General features: G+C 43.7%; 1 protein-coding gene across 3 annotated transcripts in view; it reads right to left on the bottom strand.

Annotated features, from left to right (window-relative positions):
• Positions 1–8898: 8898 nt before the first annotated feature.
• Positions 8899–24654, bottom strand: part of LOC147607249 (protein NEDD1-like) — a 66458-nt gene continuing 50702 nt past the window's right edge. For 2 of the 3 annotated variants that reach the window (XM_086790331.1, XM_086790332.1), the window contains 5 exons: positions 10525–11112; positions 10147–10423; positions 9760–10058; positions 9437–9622; positions 9051–9296 (listed from right to left, as the gene is read on the bottom strand). In XM_086790331.1, the coding sequence (XP_086646457.1) occupies positions 9189–9296; positions 9437–9622; positions 9760–10058; positions 10147–10423; positions 10525–11112 (1458 nt within the window). In that variant the 3' untranslated portion in view covers positions 9051–9188. Of the gene's footprint in view, positions 9297–9436; positions 9623–9759; positions 10059–10146; positions 10424–10524; positions 11113–24654 lie in introns of all 3 variants that reach the window. The other variant, XM_086790330.1, reaches the window with a different exon arrangement.

Raw genomic sequence — 24654 nt, 5'->3', positions numbered from 1 at the left:
CTCATGTAGTCGAGTTCAAACTATGGACTGACCTTGATGTTTTAGCAAAGTATTTTTCCTTATTAGCATGTAATCTTGTTGCGACGGCTAGCTCCAATGTCAACCAAATTCATGTAGTTGGGTCCGACCTTAATGTTTTAGTAGAGCACTTTCCCTTATAGCATGTACTCTTGTTATGGCTAGCCCTAAGCGGGTCACACAGCTAGGTGGTCTTTTAAGGGAACTCTATCCTAAGGTGAGTAGGTTCTCAATGTCAAAGTAGGCCACACAACTAGGTCATCTTTCTAGGGGAATTCTTAGCCCAAGGCGAGCACGTTCCACCATTGGTTATGTTTCGAATTTCTCCACTAGTACGAACATGGATGTTATTTTGGTATGTTCAATTGTGAAAACCTTGTGCCAAGCTTTTGTGGAAGAGTGTCCGTTGTTTCCAAATCGTGAATCCAATTCTTGGAGGAGTGGTAAACTGGCTCTAGGAGGGGCTCATATTCCGAGTCCTCACCTTCACCATCCAACATCTTATTACAAGCTCTAGAGATATCAATTGGCATGGTGTAAGCTTTTGTGTTGCATGCTTTATAAATATAGAATTGAAGCACTCTCAATGGTTGTATATTAGACTCATTAGCAAGAATGCCTTGATCCATGGGATGATTCTTTCCTATTTTCAATTATGTTTTCAAGGACTGGTTGCCTTTGCATATATAAATGTGATTGGTTCCCAATTGTGAACTAGCCTTACATTTCTCATATAAGGAAGCCTCCTGAGGATCATAGTGCATGACCCTCTTCTCTAAAAATCCATCATCACAAATGTGTGGTGGAAGCTTCGCCCAAATGTCTTAATCTTTTCATCCTAGAGGATTAGCTATGATCCCGTCACATCGACAAGCTTGACTAGGAGGCCAGGTGCCTACTAGGGCTTCCCCATGCCTCCTAGCAATATTTGGTGATTATGATGACACCAACACCACCATCCAAGGGGAACTTTTGGCTACTATCCTTTGGTCTTGGGTGTGGAAGGAAGGTTCTCAATGTGGCACATATCATCCTCTAACATGGGGCTAGGGTACTCTTTAAGCTTCTTTGGAAGGTTTGCATAGTCAATGGGTTTCTTCTTTGGGAAGAGTTGGCTTAAGTGGGAGATCACATGGGGCTAGGGTACTCTTTAAGCTTCTTTGGAAGGTTTGCATAGTCAATGTCGTTCTTCTCTTGGGAAGAGTTGGCTTGAGTGGGAGATCACTTGTTGTTTCTCTGAACCAGTTTCAATGGTCACAACATCGTCGTCCTTGATTGGACAACTGATTGTGCATTATTGTTTTTCATGCTCTTTGAGGTCTTCTTTTAGGACCTCTCATTTCTGATCTGCTAGGCTGGACTATTGTATCTTTGGGCCTTGCACCTTAAGCTCTTTAGCTTAAGCTCTTTAGCTGCTGTTGGCTTTGAGGTTGAAGCTTGAATTTTCTATTTCTTTGCTACCTTGGATATTTTCTTGGCTACTTCCCTCAACTTGGCCTGGAGTGCTGTTGTATACTTAATAAGTTAAGGCTCATGGAAGTGGTTGATGGATTGTCACTTTGTTGGGACAATCCTTAAAGGCATGTTCAAACAAATACTTGTGACATGTTCCTATGTATGGAATAACATTAGGGTTTAGCGCTAGATTTGGGGATGAAGTTGTGGTACTTGATGTGCGTGGCACTCAGTGTAACACGGGCAGACCCTTGTTGTAATCAAAACATTGAAGAGCTAGCATGTGTGACATGTTATTAAACTCTGTTGCCACTGTACCATAGATTTGAATAAGGGTGCTATGTAAGTGGTTATTCTAGATAACCATATGAATCATATTTCTCATATTATATGACTAATATCTCTCTTATTCCAAACTCTTGGAGTCCATTATTAAAGTCACTAAGTACTCTTGTATTGGTGTGGTCCCAAGAGGAACCGGTTGGGGTGGTAATATGAGAGGTGGGTATGGTGTTGGTGGCAATCTGTACATACCTCTCAATAAAGGGTTCTAATAAATAGGCACTAGACTACTATGTGCTAGTTGAGGTGGTGCATTTGGTATGGGTGGTAGGGCTAATGGTTACTTTGATGCTAAGAGTATAGGTTATGGTGCCTGGTACCAACAAAATAGGTTATATCGTGGTTTTTGTGATGATGGCAATGGGCACAAAATAGTTGTTATCTAGGCCTCAGCACATTGAAATCCGTACATTGCATGATTTTGGTGGAAAATTATGCACCAAACCATATCTCTTCGTGGAAATAAGTGCAGATGTCTAGCTTGAGAAACTGGTTGGACCTGGCCTTGAGGTTGCCCTTGGGGCTATTGAACATATTTTTGCTAACTCGTCCATACTTATGTCCTTAATTAGGACTCTACCTGGTGCTAGTTGGGCACCCTTAGCTATTGAGGCTTTGCATGATGCATCCCCTATCTCTTGGTTTGGGTGGATGACTTCTACATCATTATCTTATAGATTGCCTACTAGGCCTATTACCTTGTCCGAGCAACACTCATCAAGGTGTAGTGTGCCTAGACCTTTGATAGTGTTGGCTTGCATCACACGCATCAAAGTTATAGTGTCTAGACCTATAAATATGGCTTGTGAAGACTCTTGTTACATCTCATGTGGAGATACTTGGTCCCATTGATGTAATCCCGCATTTGTCTCTCCTACATGATTATCTTATAGATTGTCTACTAGGCCTATTGCCTTGTCGAGCAACACTCATCAAGGTCTAGTGTGCCTAGATCTTTGATGCGTGTTGGCTTGCATCACATGCATCAAAGTTATAGTGTCTAGACCTATAAATATGGCTTGTGAAGACTCTTGCTACATCTCATGTGGAGATACTTGGTCCTAGTGATGTAATCCAACATTGTCTCTCCTTTCTCTTTTGCTTGCAGAGATTATAAATTTGTGTGTGGGCTCCATCTGGCTTTAGTGGGTGCGAATATCACAATGAATGTGTGTCTCAAGACCTCCTAATAACCAGCCTTCAAATGGGTTTAGAGACCTAAACCGATGGCCTTCTTTGCCTTCAAGGCAAAGTTCAAATGAACATATCTTGGTGGGATTATTAATCCTTCCCATGGCCTCTTCGATTCAATCAAACTTTTTTAGAATATAAACGGGATCTCCAATTTCATAAAATTTGGTCATCATTCTTGAGATGTGGATTGGCTTTATTTTGTGCAAGCCTCTAGGTGCTACATTTGCACCCCTCATGCTCCAGTATGCTGGTGTTTGCTTTCACATGCAACTACCCCCTTGCATCTGCACAAGTACAAGTCTTATCCATTATGCAATTCATCATACTTGCCCCATGCTAGCCTCTGGTTTCACAACTACAAGCCTTCACCTCCATGAGTCATTTGTATTGACATCACGTCACCTTCGACTCCATCGTCTGCCTCCTTGTAGCTTCACATGCCTCTTTATTTCACCTAAGTACCTATTCCAAGTTAGTTTGCATTCCCACACCGTTTCCCTTGTCACAACACTTATATTGTCGATAGTCTTTGGCACATGCTGGTTTTAGCTCAGTTCTTCCCATATGCTTATGCATTTAAAAGATCCATATTCCCTTGAGTTCATCTGTACATGTCTTGATTCCTTTATCAAATGATGACCCCTACTACCGTATCGCAGCCAAATAGTCTTGCCATCTCAAGACATCTGCTTTGATCTTATTGTGGCGTTCCCAGCCCACAACCACGAAGTCGGGTGTGTTGCTGGTCCATAATGTGCTACTTTATCTTCATTGCATGTCTTTCACCATTTTTCTTCAAAGCTTCACCCTCTATGGTAATCTCTCCATATGAGATCTCGAGCCCGCTGTCCTTATTCGAAGTGCTACCAACCCCACTAAGACCAAGTTACATGTTTCTTTGATTCTCGTGTGTTTTGGAACTCTTTGGCCCGTGTTGGACTTGCACCCTGATACCTTACCTTGCATTCAACCCATCATTCCACTTGCCAAATAGCTTGCTGGTCAAATCTAGATTTTCCCAAAATAGAATGCACAATTGCATTCTATTGAAAAAATTGGTCATTTTTCATAGTAGCATGTCCACATATTTCATTATTTGGGCCACCGTTTAGAGTTGCCTTGTTTCTCATCACGCCTTTGTATCAGTCTAGGGTCTCGACGAGCCCGACCAAGCACGTCATCGTGTACCCTTCTTCCACGTGCTCATGATAGGTATATGTAACCATGGGCAAATTCCTTCATCTTGATGCTCAAAACTCTGTCGGCAACTTTCGCGCCGTCAGCTCTATGGCCATCACATAGTCAGATTAATTCAATATTTCCATTGTTTCTTGCTGTCTTGGTGGCATCACACGCCCCCATGTGCACTTCCCAATGATCTCTACTCTGATACCAAGTGTCATGGTCCCCAAAACTGGAGTCCCAAGCATTGGGCCACAAGGCAGACCCATCCTTCCATCTCACCACGTATCTTGGCTCCATCGGCTGTCGAGCGCATCATCACGCATTTCACCTTGTTGGGCCACACCCATCTCATGTCTCCTCGGCCTAGCTCCATGGCCTTGGTAGGCTTGAGTCATTCCTTTCGTATCAATTCTATGATCCCCCCCAGCGCGTCGGCCCTCAGCTCGTCGGCAAGATTCACTATCCTCCTGCGGCTCCACCATTTCCTTTTGTCGCTCCTGTTTCTACTTCGGTACTCATGCCACCAAGGTGGGGAGGGCTACCCCGGAGAGGCACGCGGCACAACTTAACCCCAACCACAACCCGAGAGACCTAACGTGCCTACCCCGGAGGCACGCGGCACAACTTAACCCCAACCACAACTCGAGAGACCTAACGTGCCTACCCAGTGTGTGGATGCATTCTAAGTGTGTCTAGGTAGGAGTCTGTTCTATGTCTCTCCTTTTGCACTTCATCCCTATATAGATGCATAAAGCTTGGCGCATGGGCTAGTATACCCCCAAAGCCCCAAGGGGCCTTGGATAGGAATCCCAACCTTCACATAAACGTCTTCAACGTAGTTATAATTGGTTGGTACAATATTAGATATACCTACCTCTAGACTCATGTTTTGTTGATTCACACCTCTAGACTCATGTCACCTGCTTAGGCTCACGGCTCATGTCTCTAGGTTTATGTGTTAACACACCTCGTTATTCATAGGACTATGGGCTTATGCCTCTTTGCCAATGGGGTGAAGGAAGAGCTCCCTATGCCTAGATGGCCACACAAAGAGATAGCCTTTATGATGGCTCTCTCTCACAAAAGGTGGATAGGAAAGAAGCTAATGGAATAGGAAAACCTTCAAACAAACCTATCTAGTAAGCAAGATTCAATAGCATACATATAAGCAAGAGCAGAGAAAAGGAGAGCTCATAAGTATTCTATTACAAGGGAATGAATGTGTATTGCTTAGTGTCAAAATCGACTTATATACAAGTGTCTAGTTTTCACACTAGGCCGGCCAAACTAATAAATGGTGCGACCGATATTACTAGTCTTAAGAAAGTAAGGCGCCTTTATGTGTTCCAGTGCTGTCTTACAAAAGATAAGTGCTCGTTTGAGCGCGGGTAACATGGCAAAGTGCCTTACGATAGGTCAGGTGGGTGAATTTATGTTATAACTTGCGACATGGTTAACACCAAGACCTCCTTCATTACATAGTTGGGAGTATCTATTTACCGAGTTTGTCAGCTTCGAAAGGTATGTGTCTGGTGTTCAAACCTTATCTTGGCAAGTTAAATAGGGTGTTTCTAGATTATTTTTGTACTTTCTCTTTGTGGGTCAAACATTGCGACAAACTATAGTTAGCCTTGGAGCGGGGGGTGGATCAATGGTTACTTGAATTCAATCAAATGTAGGCTCGATGAGGAGAAAGTTGCGCTACTTGGGAATGGGTATCAAAGGATTGCTTAAAAATTGACCTTGCAAAGGTAGAAGCCATACTTGCATTGCCTTCACCTACTTATGTCACAATGGTACGAGGATGTTTAGTATAGTTTAGGTTTGTAGGAGACTTTAGTGAGGTTGCATATCCCATCAATCTTTTATACATCATCGAGTTGCAATGTATACATCATCGAGCATATCATCAAATGTAGGTGGGTAAGATGGCAAAGTGCCTTACGATAGGTTAGGTGGGTGAATTTATGTTATAATTTGCGAAGTGGTTAACACCAAGACCTCCTTCATTACATAGTTGGGAGTATCTATTTACCGAATTTGTCACTTACGAAAGGTATGTGTCTGGTGTTCAAACCTTATCTTGGCAAGTTCATTAGGGTGTTTCTAGATTATTTTTGTACTCTCTTTGTGGGTCAAACATTGCGACAAACTAGAGTTAGCCTTGGAGCCGGTGGATCAATGGTTCCTTGAATTCAATCAAATGTAGGCTCAATGAGGAGAAAGTTGCGCTACTTGGGAATGGGTATCAAAGGATTGCTTAGAAATGGACCTTGCAAAGGTAGAAGTCATACTTGCATTGCCTTCACCTACTTATTTATGACACAATGTTAAGAGGATGTTTAGTATATTTTAGGTTTGTACGAGACTTTAGTGAGGTTGCATATCCCATCAATCTTTTACTTAAGATACTAACCCTTTCTCTTGGAGAGAAGAATAAGGAGAGGCTTTCAAAGCATCGAAGGGGATGAATAGCACAAGGCTAGTGCTCATGCCTCCTAATTGGAAGGATTTTCTCTTTGTTACTATTAGTGTAAGGCCTCATTCTCTTGGAATGATTTGATGCAAAAGGGCAAAGGGGGCTTCATGTGGCCCACCTACTATGTAGGTCAACAACTCACAATGATAAGAGGATGTTTAGTATAATTTAGGTTCATAGAAGACTTTAGTATATCCCATCAATCTTTTACTTAGGCTACTAACCCTTTCCCTTGGGGAGAACAAAAAGAGGCTTTCAAAACATCAAAGGGGACTACAAGCAAGAGGCTAGTGCTCTTTTAATGGCCTCGCATTCGTCCCTAGATTACGGAGTCAAGGTTAGAAGGTAGTTGGGGATTTATAGTATAAATAATTGAAGGAGGATGGCAAGTTTGAGAAGAGTCCCTCAAGCATTAATGGTCTATGGCATAGAGTAGGATTGGTGCAAAACATGTAAGGCTATTAGGATGTATTTGACTGGTACGTCAAGTAGGTTGGGGAGAAGAACCTTATACCTAAATCCTTGTCTTTCAACCCATTTCTTCACTATTCCTACCATTTGTGATTGGTTTCATTCATGAAATATGTCAAATTTTTATACTCTTGGAATAGAACAATACTCACTTGGCTTTCAAACATCAAGTTTTGTATACTTATGATTCCTTGTTCTAATATGAATTTTGGGCATGTCAACTCGATTTCTTTTAGACATCACCTCCTATCTAGCAAGATTGGAAGGAAGCCATAACATCTTTTAAAAAATGTTATGGCTCGATGTCATAGGTTACAATTTTCTTTTAATAATAGGGGTGAAAAAAATTGTGGCTCCCTTTGTCAAATTTCTTCAATGGTTCTTTTTCTTATGACTATATTTGTAAACTACTAAGCATATGACAATTTATTTGCCAAAATAGAGCTACTACTTCTTTCCATTATGCATTGAACTTAACACTAATGCCATCCACAATTTGGGAAAATGGTAGAGCCAAAGGCCACAAAGCGATTCAACCCGAGCTTTTTTCCACGGTTGAGAGATTTTGAAAACCATTATTCCAATCCATAAAGCAAAAGACCCAATGGACCCACATAAATACCACATTCGACCCACATACATACCACATTGGACCCACATAAATACCACATTGGGCTTGCATAATTACCACATTATTGTTATGGTAGGGCACTTGATGACCAAAACCAATGGAAATGCACTAGAGGATTACCATATGCTATACAAAATAGAGAAGCTTCTATAAAAACTTTGGAGGTCGTGTTTGTTCTAGACCTTATTAGGCAATCCCTATGTGTCATCTACGTTTTCCATATGCAACTCATACATAAATTTTTTAAACATAGCATATTTTGTAGCTATGATATACTCAAAACTAGAAAAACAATGGTATACTCTTCTTGGCCTTTTCTTGGTCAATAGTGTAGACTCTGGAATGTGGCACTGTGGTATACTCTTCTTCGTCCATTTTGGATCAGATTTGATTGGTCAAATCTACTATGGAATGTGGCATTGTGCCAATGTAGACCATGCTCCACCACTTGATTTTTGGCTCCTTGATTATGATTAAAGTTTTAATGGTGTTCCTGAATAAATATGATGAAGAGAAGGGAGAGAAGTATCAACTTTGATACCATTTTAAAGAACATAGTGTTGTGCCCTGAATCTAATGTAAATCTTCACATAGAAATAACACCTACTACATAGGAGTCGTCACCAGAGTAATCACATGAGATTAATGAATCAGAGATAGAGACTTTGAAAAGAGATTGAAAATTAATTCCTCTTCTTGTTATTCAATCCACACTTCTACACTTGGATAACCTACAATATTGTTATTCTATATACTCATTTGTGCAAGAAATCTAGTATGAAATTGTACGATGACCGAAGGCACCATCTATGACATACGACCAACTCTTGGATATGTTGCACACATACCAAAGTGAAGCCCATGGTATTCTCTACTATCCTAGAACCCATGTATACCCGTGCTCATCACTACCTAAAAACACCCCATCTAAAGATAGGCAATACATATCCAACCATAGTGACTGGCGAGCCACATGACATCTGACCATGTGATGAATGTTCCCTATGTGTAATCCATGTCCCCCTATGACGTGACCATGTGTCCCCAGCCATTTTTATATATAAATAGACCCATGCCCAAGTCAAATGCAACTTACCAAATGACTTAAAGTGATGACCGCCCATGTGAACGCACATCAACCAACATCATAAGTTTGATATCCATGACCTGCTACTAAATGTCACGTATGTCTCCATGTGTATGTCCTAGCTGCCATGCTGTAAACGACAGAAATATGCACGACCTAGCATGGATCAGTATCACAGGTCACATGGTTGGAGAAGGTGGTATGGCCTCTTGAATCTTACTTCAAACCCCCTGTTTATAGACTTTGTACAAATTTATACATGAAACAGCCATTGAAATAGGCGTCTCCTGAGCCAATGAATTTAACAAAGATATATAAAAAAATCCCTAAAACAGATTACGAAGCTGTTGGTTTTCCCTCCTGAGAGCCTGTATTTCATCCTTCATTTCTGTCTGTTTTAACAAAAACCCATCCATCATGCCCACCATCTCTGTCTGCACAAATAAGGTATGAATTTACATATCAGAACCATTATTCTAAGAATGCAGCTGCTTGCGATAGTTTGCAGACAAAGCCTTAAAATACACCAACCACACTCCGTAGAGAGTTAAACAGCAACACAGCATCTGCCAACCTGTAAGATGTGAAATTGCCTTAAAAGCTCCAAATGAAGATTCTGCACGTCGTCATGTATTGCCTTCTGCACAGCACCCAGACTCTCTTCGAGTGTTCGCTGAACTAGTTGAAGGGCAAAGGAAGGTGGTCCTTGATGAAGTGGCTCTGGTTGAGAACTTCTGGGTGCAGCAAGGTTCAGATGACCCTGTCATTGTAATGTTACTCCATTAGATTACTAAGCCATATCAACAGCCGAACATTCAACTGGCAAGCCACTGAGACTACACTTATTTGATGTGCACATAAAGTTGAAGCATGAAAAGTGTAAATAGAGGATCATACATTGGATGATACCGGTGTTGCCCCTGTCAAAGATCCTGCATCAGATCTTAAGCCATGCCCATTTTCTCCCTCCTTCCTTCCTTCTAGGTTACCCTCTACCACACCATGATCTTCAAATTTTTCAGCATTCAACTTCTTTTGCCTAGGAGATCCTCCACTTGATACAGGTGCTTCACCAGCGCTTGACGGGATACTTCGAGAGATAAGAGTCCTTTCAGAATATGCCATTAACTTACGATTCGGAGCTGCTACTGTAGGATCAGAGACAGAATTCTCCGAGCTTGTGATGGTACTGATACCTGCACCCACATTTTATGTCTATCATTCAAGGGCTTCGAAACTCTTGAACTTTTGAACTTTTGAATCCTTTACATTCAAAAAAATTACCTCCAAGATTTAAGCTATCAGAAGCCAGGCTAGGAAACGCATCTGCTGCATTGGTTGTGGATGCCCGAGAAGATAAACCATTGGACCCTGATACTAAACCTCGTGAAGCAAATCTTGACATAGTGTGAGTGCGAATGGTCACTTTATCTGCAACAGCATCACCCCCCCATGCCTCAGGAGGCGTTACAGATGGAGACCTGTCTGTCTTGGGAGATATGCTGGAGATAGGAGTGCTTGCCACTGGTGATGAAGGGCAGAATTCAGCTTGTATGTCGTCCTAAAGACAAAAACAAGGTCTTTAATCTTTACACTACTTGAGCTCAATTAGGAGTTCATATAGCAAAGACATCATTAAGCACTCTTGAAGCTGAATCAAACCTGAAGTGAGGGACTGCGATGATCTGCAGGTGACTGGTTTTCATCCTTGAGCTCTTCTATGGATGGATATCGCCGAATGTTACCAGGTGGAGTAGGTCCCCATGCCACTTTCCTGTCTCCACCAGAATCTTTTTTCACATCATCATTGGAATTCCAGAAAGTGGAAACAGACGGGGTGATGGGTTGAACATCAACCAAGGGAGAAAAAACCTCCATATCATCCTTTATGATGTAAGAGCTGCGGGGCGTCTGCAGTCGCGAGAAGGAACCTTTAGTCAGGGGCGGGTTAGCAGACAGGAAGGAAGTCTCCTCACCAGTAATGGTTCCTAAAGGAGCAGACCCAACGGTGGCATTAATCCCTGAGGTTGTGGAGCTATCGACTGCTGTGAGGGAAGACCGCCCAGATGTTTTGACTGGAAAAGATGATAGTGCAATTCGGCCGTGTGTGTTTAATGTGGAAGCTGGCAGAGGATCTGGCATAAGAACAGAATCTTCCCCTGTGACACCCAAAAGAGCCACTTCCAAGGTGCAGCTTGATTCATTCACAGGTATAGGATTTGAACGTTGCCAGCATAGACTTGTGACTGCCTGGTACATGTCCAAACAAACAAAGGTTTTAAAAACACCATACTTTCATACCAGTTAAGTCACAGTGATTTACTGTTTCTAGCTCACACATTGCAGTATGTATTAGCAATTACTTTAAAATAATACTTTTTTCATGCTAAAATTTATTTTCTTATTTATGCTTTTTAATGTCAGCCCTTCTAGTGACTTTTTAAACACAGAATTGCTGACCGGTAACAAAATTACATGGAAAGAGTGCCCTAGACAGCTAGTTTTCAGCTACAATTCTGGGTGTTCAGTATTCAAACAGATTTGCAATCAAAACAGATTTTCTGTTGCTTTGTGGACTTCCGCAAAGCATTTGAAACAATCCCCCACGCTCTCCTCTTTCACCGATTACAGGAGTTGGGATTTCCAGAGCAGATCATCTGGGGAGTGATGGCATTATATGAGTCAGTGATGACAGAGAGGGTGAGGGAACCTGGAGGTATTTTTAGTATGATCACGAGCAGCATTGGGGTGAAGCAAGGATGCCCTTTGTCTCGCTGACTTTGTTTGGCACATACATAGATGAGATTTCAGAGTTTATTGACAGACTGGGAGGGGCTGGGGCTATACTTAGAGACATGTTGGTGCCTATCCTACTCTACGCAGATGACATTGTGCCGATGTCTAGCCCCAAAGAGGGACTGCAGAAGCAGTGAGCATTGAGAGGCATTGCAAGCTTTTTGTGAGCATGGACACATGGCTGGTTGCTCTCTCTGAACAAAGGGGATAAGGTCTCGGCGATGGGCATTGAGCTTTGTTTACCTCGGGACATCAGTGTGTGCAAACACAGAACACAGGGCTGGTCATAACTTATAAGTGAGTTTTGGTCACCCAAAACTTAATAAGTGTGTCCACACTCACTTATGAATTAATGCTGGTTTCTAAGTGTAGCATAACTACTATGCGGAAGCGTGCTTAATGATGATTAACGCAAAGCAATAAAGATTAACACTAATCACATGCTCATGACATAGAGAAGTAGAGAGAAGGAGAAGAGAGAGACTCTTTACCTAATCTACTCCTACTATATATTACTGAATGAATAGTAATTACAATGATTGTCATAGATCCAATGTAGATCTAGAGTCTAGACTATGAATGCTATGAATGAACTTATGCTTACTATCCTCCACTACGCATTAACGGAAAAAGCTGATTTGGAGATGTACTTGGCTGATCCAGACTGTTAGACTACATGCCCTTGGACTTTGGTTCTACAATTTGTGTCTTTGAATGAATAGACATGACCATGACTTGCCTTTATATAAGGATTTGATAGCAAGTCGTAACCAGGCCGACCAGCCCCTTCTAGCCCACAAAAGTCATCAAAAATGTCATAAAATGTGTTGACATTGTGCCCATAACATGTCCCAACCATTGGTGCATGTCCTGGGCACCTCCGGGCACCTATAGGGCTGCCAAATTGTCTCCAACTGCCCATAATCTTCCTCTAATTGTGCCCTTTAGACGGCTGCAAGAAATAAGTATGTCCACGTCACACCTCGGAAGAGTATGCACGTGACATTCACTCCTGTAACTTGGAGTAGGGTTGCACATGATGCGCCTTTGCTTCTCTCTAGTATGGGTCCTCGAGAATGCTTGAACTTTGGTGCTGCAGAGCATAGTTGTCACGCGTTTCATGAAACGCATTTCATAAACATTTCAAAAACATCCCAGACGTTTCAAAAACGTTTCATACAAAACGGGGGGGTTACAAGCCCCAAAATTTATATATAAGTTTATAATATGTAAAAAATATGTTGCCTTCCCTGCAAAACAATATTAAACATGCATCATTTACACATTAAAACATGTTTTCAAGTTAAAACTAAAGAATATGGGTTAAAAAACGCTTAAATTGTACAGTTCTCAGGTGGACACGAATGAAACGTGTTTCATTCGTATGAAACATTTTGTTTCATTCAAACTGAAGGAAACACATTTCATTGCAACTATGCTGTGGAGGCACCCACACTATCTTAGAAACTAACGCAGGTAGTACGGCTACCAAAACTACTTGCTTCTTGGAAGTCTCTGCCACTGTCTCCTCCGAAACTGTGGGTATTGGAATTGGTCCCTCTACCTCTGGATATTCTGCTGGCATGGTAGACTCCATGGAAACTATTGTAGCACTGCACTGATCCTCCTCCTCAACGGATTTGGAGAGAAACATTGGATATGCTAAAACCTCATCCTCCTCCTCAATGGATTCACATAGATTTACCTTGGGATCTAGTACTTCCATTAACTCTTTTGCCATTGACATCGGCACCTGCTCAAGATCTTCCACTGGTCTACACTCCTTACTTGAGGAAGCTGTTTCTTGATCCACTTCTAGTCTTGGAAGCTCTATGGTATCCTTGGAAAATTCCTCCTACTGAGTTTAAACCTCTTGTGAATCCTTGTCTATTGTGCCTTTGTCCATGGTTTGTGCAGTTGTCAACTTGGAAACTGGCAATGTCTTCACCTCGGGACCATCCTTTGGAGGCTGCTCCTTTCTTGGGAACTCTGTCTTTGATGCCACTTCCTCTCTTGAGAGTTGTACGGCACGCTCTTGCATTCCTCTACTTGCGCTTCCTCCATGGGTGGACTCACCACTGTACTCGTTGCCCTTCTTGCTTGAATCTCTTGTTGGTATGCTACCAACATAATATCCATTTTGATTCCTTGCTTCTCCATTTCGTGCATCCAAGAAATTTGAGCCTTGTGTAAACATACCTCAGACTCAAGATACTTCATGCCAACTATGTGGAGTAAGTCTTGGAAATAATCTATGAGGAGTTGCTTGCTGTTTTTTCTGCAGAAATCAGCCCACAAACCCTAATCTAGGCTTCTACATGCATCCTAGACTCCCTAGAACCATAGTAGGCTGAAATCTAGACTTTCTAGTACTAGACTATGCTGAATTTGAGCAAAAAATGGATGCAAAAAGGCTGATTTGATGCAAAAACGAAAACCCTAATTCAGCATGCACAACTCCTACCTAGGATTGACCTAGATGCTCTAATACAAATATAGCATGACTACCATGCACTCCTTCATGTATGCGACCTGGGCTACTGTGAGGTCATCCTCAAAAAAAGTATTTTCCCCCTTTGAGGTCCACCTTTTGGTGAGGAATGTCTGCTTCACCTCCAAACCCTTGAGGATGAGTGTGTGCTCCTTTGTGGTGTCCTTGCCCACTCTCCATGCCTTGACGAAGGGGGTGTCAAGAATTCCCATCTTCTTGCATAGCGCTATAGCATCTTCTTTCGGTGAGGCTCCTTCCTTTCATCCCACCACTCTCACATGTGGTGCTCGGATCTTCCCTCTCTTCTCCTCTTGAAGCGTGTCATTGATGATATTCGGGTTGAGGGTGGGTTTCCTTGTTTCTTTGCAACCTTGATCTAGTTGCCCGCTTCCTCCACCTGCCTGTGTGTCTTTTGGATCATTTCAGCCCATGTCGTTGCCTCACTGGCAAATTTCTCCTCCTCTTCACTTGCTCCCTAAGCGTATTCAGTTCATCATTAAGAGATGGTTCAATTTCACCTTCCTCATATTGCATACATGTTTTCAAATTATTGTTTTCTGCTTTGAGTGCGGCAACTTGGGCCTCTAACCCCGTGATAAGCAGGGCTGTGTTTGTTTCCACCATCTTAATCAATTCGCCCCGCATCTCGTTTAACTCGCTTACTAACTGTGCCTGCATTTCAGCTTTCCATTTATCCATTTCCTCTTACATGGAGGCACACCACATGCAGATACGCTCGTCTGCCCCTCGTGTTTCTCCAAGCTGCTTCTGCATATTTTCGATTTCCAAGTCTTGCAACTTGCATACCTCCTTTATGGCTGTCATTCCTGCCTTAATATGCGAATCCATGATCTTCTGTGTAATACTCCATATTGTACTTTATTTCCTTTCTTTTTCACCTCTGGTGCGTGTGTCTAGAGAGCCCTCCATTCTTTTTCACCTCTGGTGCGTGTGCCAGTTCCTAGTAGTCGAGTGCCAGCGGGTAGGGCCCATGAAGCGGAGTATGGGAGGTATGCAGGCATGGCAATGGTGTGCTGCGAGGCAGTGCGAGGGCGGGCACGACAATGGTGCTCAAGGGGGCAAGGTGGCACGAAGAGGAGACAAGCAGAGGGTAGCACGCACGACAGAGAGAAGAGAGAGGCGGCGGCACAATGGTGGAAGGGCGGCTGCACTGACAGGGTGTGATGGGAAGGCAGGTGCACAGAAGCGCAACGTGAAAACCTCCCCTAAGAAGAGAACCGGGAAGAGTACCGAACTGGGTAGAAGAGCCGCCAATGCAACCAAAGCCGACAAAAGCCCACGAATCAACCAAGCTCCATGCTAAAATCAAACAAGGTAGAGATACTCCAAAGGTTGCATGCCACGATCGGCGTTGTCCGACAATCCAAAATTTCACCTCGAAGCCACGCCAGCTCTGTCATGCTTCACATCTTTTTGCCGCCATTGCCATGCTTCAAATAAAAGGTTTCAAAAAGAGGCTTAAGCAACTCCCAAATCCATTCGGCCATGTCCGGCAAGCCACCCATTGCTCGCAATTTACCAGCGTACATGGCCATACTGGGTATCCGAAATTCTATCTCATGGATAATCCAATCTCATCCACATTCGCCTTATTGGCCAGCCTTGCTACACATCAACACTCAATTCTCTATCTCAAACCATGTGCAATGTTGGGATATATCAGAGCCTCCATGTGTGTAAACAGCGCCTCCAAAGGCTTGTGTGTGAGAGTGTGAACTAGTGTGTGAACCACCTCTTATGGGTGGATAAGTGTGCATTTAGTAAGGGTCAAAGGGTTTGGTACAAGGAAAGGCCTATATAGTGAAAGGCTTGTGCTTCATATCAATCAATCATCTTGAGTAGTGATCTCTCTCTAGCATTTCCAGTACACTCTCTCTCTCTACAGTTCGCATTTATCTCCCCCTCCACTGCAACCTTGGCTGCACCTATGAGCCCCCTTAGCCTGGGCTCACATTTGGTATCAGAGCCTCGCTCTTCCTCCCCAACAACTGCACGACTCAATGCTCGTGACTTTTCCTGCGCATTATCTCTGCTGCCGCTGCTATTATCTACGCATGGCCCGTTAACTCATATTTAAGGTATAAAACCTTATATTAGTAGGCCACGTCGACCATCCCCGCCTGCAGCACCAAGTTGACGCCTGCTTCTGCAATTAATACACAGCCCACACGATTCCGTCGACTGCCCAGTGCCCGTTGTACTTGCGCAACTAACCAGTGCCCACACGTTTCACACCACCCTTTGAAGTTCGCACCTGTTTTCTGCCGCCCCGTACCACGTCATCACATTAAGGTTTTAATAACCTTAATATACACATCTTGATTTGCTGTCGACTTCACTATCTTGGATCAGCCCATAGGTGACCAGCAGCTGGGGACACTAGAGCAAGCAAGGGCGATATTCTGCATCTTCTTCAACAAATCAACCTACAAGTCTGCATCATTAATTGATTTATGATTTTTTCTTCAAATCAAGCAAAATCAAGAAATTGAAGTACCTGCCATCAACAACAATTACGGCTTCTTGCAAATTCAGGTAAAATTCAACTAATTGGAGCTCCTGCATTCCTCAGATTTTAGGGCTTTTATGAAAATCAGCCCTTGGACCAAAACTGAAGCTGTAGGAATGTCAAAATTTGGGGCTTTTCCCAAAATCGACATTTTCTAGCAGAAGCCTTCTGCATCAATTACCATCACTTCCATGGGTACCAGAGGCAACAGAACGACCCTACATCATTCTGCCAGCACTGGAACTCAGCACCAGCATCGCTTGGCTTCACCGACTCTCTTCTTGCCATCACTCCAGGTGACGGTGCCTTGGAAGAGACGCCGGAAAAGGCAACATCACCAGCATCAAGGGGGGATTAATCTCCTAAAATCATTTTCTTGTTTTTATGTATGTTGAGAGTCACGGGTCCTCTGCCCGGGATGTCCCCAAAAATTGATTTGTAATAAATGTTCGTTGTGTGTAATGTGTTTTTCTACCTAAATGTTTGTACCACCTTGTGTTATAAAAGGCTTTGTATTTCTAATTTATCCCAGTTAGGAGCCAGGGAGGTGACTAAGTGTGCTGACCTGACTACCTCGGTCTTGTCCTGATAGGAGAGACTACCATGGCACAGGAGGTGACGCATGGTGAGTCAGCTCTGAGGTAGTGCGGATGGGGTAGGTGGTAGCAACTTCTTTGCGTTTGGGTCTCACCACCTTCGTTCTGAAGAAGGGATTGTTGGGATATATCAAAGTCTCCGTGTGTGTGAATAGCCCCTTTAAAGGCTTATATGTGTTACTAGTGTGTGAACCACCTCTTATGGGTGGATAAGTGTGCATTTAATGAGGTTCACAGGGTTTGGTACAGGGAAAGGCCTATATAGAGAAAGGCTTGTACATCATATCAATCAATCAATCATCTTGAGTAGTGATCTCTCTCTAGCATTTCCAGTACACTCTCTCTCTATAGTTCGCATTTCTCTCCCCCTCTACTCTGCAACCATGGACTACACCTATGAGCCTCCTTAGCCTGGCTCAGAGTTGAAGAAAGAAGACAAATAAGGGTCGAAAAAAGCAGTGTAGTAAAGTTTTCATCGGAAGGAGCCTCTATGGGCCCACCTTTTGCCCATGCACGACACTTACAATATACACATGTAAACACATCAATAAGCACTGATGTCTCAAGCCTCATTGTCGACAGTCATTGAAATACATTTCTAGATGGGGGAACCAAGAAGTCACAAGCCTAGCCCATGGTAAAACCCATCACCTGGACCTTCCTCAAATCAGCAAGAACCTTTTGTAGCCTCTTCTTTGGCTCTACCACCCATCGATCCGCATTGCCTCTATCCCCATTGCTCATTAACGCCAAATCTTTGGAGCCACAGAGGCCGCCTAGCTCCATCGCAACTATGGGCAAAGTCCGCTGCTATGCCTCGACAATCTAATAATCTTGACTCTCTAAGAAAAGGGATGTCCAGAAAATGTCAAAGATAGCAACAAAGAAAGTCGAAGAAAGCAATTGAGTTGGAGAAATCTTCAAGTTGAAGGAGTACACACATAGGGAAATACCTTCCACCCATTGCCCATGCATGTCACTTGCATATCTCACTAGGGGTATCACATTTTTTTTTTCATATCTCGCATCTGACGGCACACACAAATGCATGCACCTGCAACTATCCTCGTCAATGCTAACCCTCCAGGTACATCTCTCGATGGGGGGGGGACCATGGCGGATGCAAGCCTGACCCATGGTACGACCCATCGCTTGGAGAACCCTCAACCTTGCAGGTACCTCCAAAGAGCTTCAATGCATATAAACTCTTCTTCGACTCCAATTCAACACCAGTAAAACCTCGCCCTGGACAACATATTCGTCTCACGAAGAAGCCCAATCTCTAGGCATCACACTATGAGCTCGGGGTATAATATCAAGTCGTGCCGAGAAGATCCGGCCCATCATCTACCCATGCAAATCATTCCATGGTGGTCCTCATGCCACTCATTCCGCCAATCACAGGGTGCAGACCGCTTCTACCAACTACCTAAATTTGAAGGGTCCCAACCATTTCCACAACAAAAGGAGGCCTCGCATAGAGAACTTTTACATTACAATACCTTTCATTCCACCTCAACAAGCTGCCTACCACCACCAAGGCTACCCAAAGCTTCTCACCAATATGCCTTGCATCCGACTGCAGATCGGTCCCGCAATATACCACTTAACCTCACATGATCCGTGCTGCCATCTACCCATGCAAATCATTCCATGGTGGTACTCGCGCTCATCCTGCCCCACACTGCGCGGACGCTTCCACCAACTACCTAATTTCAAGGGTCCCTCGCATGAAGAACTTCTACCATGCCTATACCTTTCATGCCACCTCAACTGTTGGGGTAAAGGCATAATGCCCACCCTTATAGTGTGTACAAGCCCATAAGTTATAGTACATAGTACACTTAGTACTTTTAATGTACTAAGTGCACTATGTGTACTAGTGCAATATACATGTGTGATAGGGGAGTCACACACACTCATTCCCATGAGTTGACTTATCCCCACAACTCTCTCTCTCTCTCTCCCTTGTTTCTCTGTGTATGTCTCCCACATGAATTAACCTAACCCTAATTCTTCTCATACTCCCACACAACTGGTATCAGAGCCGGTGCCCTTCGAATCTCTGTGCAGTAGCAATCAGCTCGACTCTCCCATTCAATTGGTCGTGGCAAAAGGTAGCCAACAGCCAGTTGTAGGCTTGTAGCAAGGCAGTGAAGTGCAGGCAGGCGGAGTAGTCAGGCGCCTACAGCAACCTAGGAGAAGAAGCGCAAGGACACGACAAGAGCAGCTTGCAACAGGCTAGGCGAAGGCAGCGCTGGCCCTTCAGCGTGAGCAGCGAGCAGAAACACAGGCGAAGGCAGCTGGGAGCGATAGCAAAGTGGCGACGTGTAGCGCTGGCTACCGGTCGGAGGCGGCGTCAACAAAACACTCATAGCGCGAAGTCGAAGGTGGCGGGCGTTGAATCATTCGCAGGCAGGCTGGCGACCGTTAGTCACTTGGGCGGACACCTCGCCTTCTTGCTAGCTGAAGAAGTCTGCGAAAGATTGCCACGCTTGGCATGGTGTGCCTCTTAAGCTTGTTGGCGAAAGCGTTCTCTTTTTTAAAGGCGTCGACTCTCCAGCTGCATGTGCTCTGGAGTATTCTGATTCAGAGGTGTTTATTGTATCTCAATGGGAAAAAACAGGTATTTCCCAGCTTGCTGGGTTTTCCTGGCAGTGTTGCATAAGACTTCTCGGATGAAGATAAGCACCTGGATCAAAATTGCCCACCTGCACAGCACCAAATACGAAGCCCTCCTCCCTTGCCTGCAACAAAAAAAATCAGAAATTACAAGGTATTTTCCTCAATTTTTTTTTTTGGGATTTGCAATTGAGCAAGTACAATCAACAATTGAGCAGGTGTACAGGTGTCCAATTGCTCAATTTTTGAGCAAAATTGGCAAAATTGGGTGACATTGGTCACCCAATGTCACCCAAAATTGGCAAAATTGGGTGACATTGGTCACAATCAGGATCAATTTGCAGGAAATTGGTCACAATCAGGATCAATTTGCAGGAAATTGAATGTCGAAATTTGGGGCTTTTGATGTAATTGTGCAATTAAGCACTCCTACATGCTGTATGATGTGAGAAATCGCACATTTGGGCAAAATTGCAGCAAATTGCAGTGCAAATCAAGGGGCTTTTGTGCCGATTGGATTGATTTGCATGCAGGCGATCGCATTTGATGCTGTGGATAATGTGCTGATGCCTTACAAGCACTCAATGTGCCTGTAAATCAAGGGGCTTTCATTAATTGGATGTATATGTGGCCAGGGGGAAGCATCGTGAACACTTTGGATGCCTTCATGTGCGTCAATGTACCATGTATGATCAGAAATTGATCTTAAATCAAGGGGCTTTTCAAGTTCGTATGCTTGTTGAGCTCGGCAAAGCAACAAACAAGACTTTTATGCCTTGAATCCTCAAAAATCAGCTTGCAGTCAAGGGGCTTTTGCCCAATTTCTGTTCGGGACTGTTTTATGCAGTGTTCGGGACTGTAAAAGTCTGATTTTTACTCATTTGGACAGCCAGGATAGCATTTATTGCTACTGTACCTGCTGGTACAGATTTGGCACAGCTTTGTGCAAGTTTTGGCATGGCTGCACATTGATTTGAGTGGGGAAAAGGTTCATTTACAGCTGCTGTACTTGCCGGTACAGGTTTGGTACATCATTGGTGAGCACTTAGTACTGTTGTACAGTACTTTGCAAGGGGAACAGAGCACATTTAAGGTGCTGTCCAAAATCTGCAGCAACCAGATTTTGGTGATTTCATCACAAACAGTGGTAGAAAAGTTGCATTCTTGCTTCCGCAGTGGGAGATAAAGCTTGGGAGAACAACTGTGAGCACTTTGTGTGCTTTTGGTGCAGTGTTTGCACATTTTGCAGGGAGTCAGGCATTGACAGGTTGCATATTGCTATGGCAACCTCAGGTGAGAGCTCTTCATTGCTTCACATCAAGAAGCTTGAAGGCTCACATAACTATGATATTTGGCAGACCCAGTGCTATAATGTGTTGCTCCAGAAGAAGCAGCACAAGCCTATCAAAGAAAGGGGTGTAAAGCCCGCTTCTCTTACTGCTGAAGAGTGGGAAGATATGGATGAGCTGGCAAGATCTACTATCATGTTGTCTGTGTCAGACTCTTTACTTTTCAGCATTCGTGAAGAGAAGATAGCTTGGGGAATGTGGCAGAGATTGCAGGACTTGTATGCCCAACAAAGTGCCTCAAGCAAAGTGTATTGGTTGAAGAAACTCATAGGTCTTCAGATGAAGGAAGGGGCGTCTATGACAGCCCATCTAAAAGAGTTTAATGGTATTGTCAACCAAGTCATTAATCAAAAGTTGGCAATGGACGATGAGTTCAAAGCCACTTTTCTGTTATGCACTTTGCCAGAGAGTTGGGACACATTCAAGACAGCCACTAGCAATTCGCATGCTATGCTGTCATATGCAGATGTTGAGGGTGCTCTTCTTCAAGAAGAGATGAACAGGAAAAACAACTCTGTTGGAAAGTCCAATGCAATGAATGCACGTGGGAGATCCCAGCAAAGGGAAAAAAGCCAAGAAAGGGGAAGGAGCAAGTCTCGCTTCAAAAAGGATTTGGAATGCCATTATTGTGGCAAGAAGGGACACATTAAAAAGCAATGCTACAAATGGAAAAATGATCAAAAGGAAAAGGGAAAAGGCAAAGACAAAGAGAAAGATGAAGCCAAAGATGTAAAGCCAAAGGGCAAAAGTGGAGTCAAGATTGAAGAAATCAATGTGTCACATGCAGGTGGCAGTGAGGATGAGGTCCTATTTACGTCTTCACTTGATGCCCATTCACTTCTTAGAGGTGGTCATGGTATGCACTCATGGATCATTGATTCAGGTGCCTCCTTTCATGTCACAGGTTGCAGAGACTTGTTTGTCAGGTATACTGCTGGCAATGAAGGAGTGGTTTATTTGGGTGATAACCATGCATGCAAGATTCTTGGCAGAGGTGATGTGAGGCTTGTGTTTTCAGATGGCTCACAGCTTATGCTCCATGATGTCAGGCATGTGCCTGAGATCAAGAAGAATCTGCTTTCTACTGGACAGCTTGATGATGCTGATTATGTTACCACATTTGGTCGTGGAAAGTGGAAAATTAGTAAGGGCTCACTGGTTGTTGCCAGAGACTCTAAGGTGGACACTCTTTACTTCATGCATGCTGGTGTTTGTCACCATGCTACTGTAAATGCAACCGAGCTGCCGGAAATCTCTATGTGGCATAGCCGGTTGGGACACATGAGTGTCAAAGGAATGGAGCAATTGTCTCGTTTGGGTTACTTGCCTTCTCTAAAGTTTTCAAGTTTTCAGTTTTGTGAGCATTGTATATATGGCAGGCAACTCCAGTGCCCCCACAAGAAAGCTCTTGGACAGAAAGATGCTCAGTTAGAGCTTGTGCATACAGATGTATGTGAGATGCCTCAGCTTTCTTTGGGAGGGGCAAAATATTTTGTGTCTTTTATTGATGATGCCACACGCAAGGTGTGGGTTTATCCTCTTCGTTTGAAGAGTGATACATTCTCAGTGTTTCAGAAGTTTGTTCCTCATGTTGAGAATCAAACTGGCAAAACACTGAAGGCTTTGCGTTCCGACAATGGTGGAGAGTATATGTCCAAACAGTTTCAGGACTTTTGTGATGCTAAAGGCATCAAGAGGGAGCTCTCTACTCCTTATGATCCTCCACAAAACGGGACAGCAGAGAGGATGAACAGGACCATTCAGGAGAAGGTCCGTTCTATGTTGTCACATGCTGCGTTACCTCATGGTTTTTGGGCTGAAGCTGTTATGACAGCCGTTCACCTTATAAACAGGTCACCTAATACGAGGCTTGGTGGGAAAGTGCCAGAGGAAGTATGGACAGGGAAGCCTCCGTCATACAAGCACTTGAGAGTGTTTGGTTGCGTTGCGTACGTGCACATACGCAGGGAAATGCGCACCAAACTTGATCCTAAGTCTCACAAATGCATATTCCTAGGATATGGTGACAGAGGTGAAATGAGGTATAGACTTTGGGATCCCGTGAATAGAAAGATTATATGCAGCAATGATGTCATTTTTGATGAAACATGCATGTATAAGGAGCCTGCAAGGCAACAGGAGCCTGGCAGAGTCATCTTTGATGATGATGGACATCATGGACAACAACCAAGGGCTGTAAATCAGCCATTACAGCAGGAAAACCAGCCCTTAAATGGTGCTGAAAATGGTCCAAATGGACAGCCAGACATGGCAGAAGATATCCCTATGGATATACCACAGTTAGAGGAGATACCGGGCATGATTTTTCAGCCTTATGGCATGGAACAGGAGCCACCAATGGGTGATATGCAGGCTGGACAGCAACCTGCAAATGATGGTCATTGGGTACGGAGGTCCACAAGACCCTCCAGAGCCCCTGACAGGTTTGTTCCACGGGTTGACTACTTGATGCTCACTGACTGTGGGGAGCCCTCATGTTACAAGGAGGCTTTACAGAGGGCAGACAAGGCTCTTTGGGAGCGTGCCATGAAGTCAAAGATGGATTCTCTGCACAAAAATGGAACATGGAAATTGGTGCATTTGCCTGCAGGCAAGAAGGTTTTGCCATGCAAGTGGGTTTACAGGCTCAAAGTTGCACCAGATGCAAAGCCAAGATACAAAGCCAGGTTAGTGGCTAAGGGCTTCAAGCAGGAATATGGTGTGGACTTTGAGATCTTCTCTCCAGTGGTCAAAATGACCACACTTAGAGCTGTATTAGCTTTGGTTGCACATGATGATCTGGACTTGATTCAGATGGATGTGAAGACTGCTTTTCTTCACGGTGATCTCCATGAGGAGATATATATGCAGCAGCCAGAGGGTTATGCAGTAAGTGGAAAGGAGAAGCTTGTATGCAAGCTGAAAAAGAGTCTTTATGGGCTCAAACAGGCAGCAAGAGAATGGTATCATAAATTTGATACATTCATGAAATCCCAGAAATTCAGGAGATGTGACATAGATCACTGCTTGTACACCAAGAAAGCTTTGGATGGCAGTCTATTGATCCTCATCTTGTATGTTGATGATATGTTGATTGCCGGGAAATCTCGTAAAGAGATGGATACCTTGAAGCAGAGGCTCCATCAAACCTTTGATATGAAGGATTTAGGTGATGCAAATCACATTTTGGGTATGCGGATACTTCGGGACAGAAATCAGCATGTGTTGTATTTGTCTCAGAAGGAATACATTGGCAAAGTTTTGCAGAGGTTCAATATGGACGGGGAGAAGAAGACTAGTACTCCTTTGCCTCCATATGTGAAACTCAGTGCTATGGACAGCCCACAGTCAGATAGTGGCAGGGCTGATATGGCCAAGATTTCGTATGCTTCAGCTTGTGGCAGTCTC

The sequence above is a fragment of the Cibotium barometz genome, chromosome 55 (genome assembly GCF_041138505.1).
Source record: "Cibotium barometz isolate CiBa-2024 chromosome 55, ASM4113850v1, whole genome shotgun sequence".
Taxonomy (NCBI): domain Eukaryota; kingdom Viridiplantae; phylum Streptophyta; class Polypodiopsida; order Cyatheales; family Cibotiaceae; genus Cibotium; species Cibotium barometz.
The sequence above is the reverse complement of the archived record's forward strand: the minus strand, read 5'-3'. Positions and strand labels throughout refer to the sequence as shown.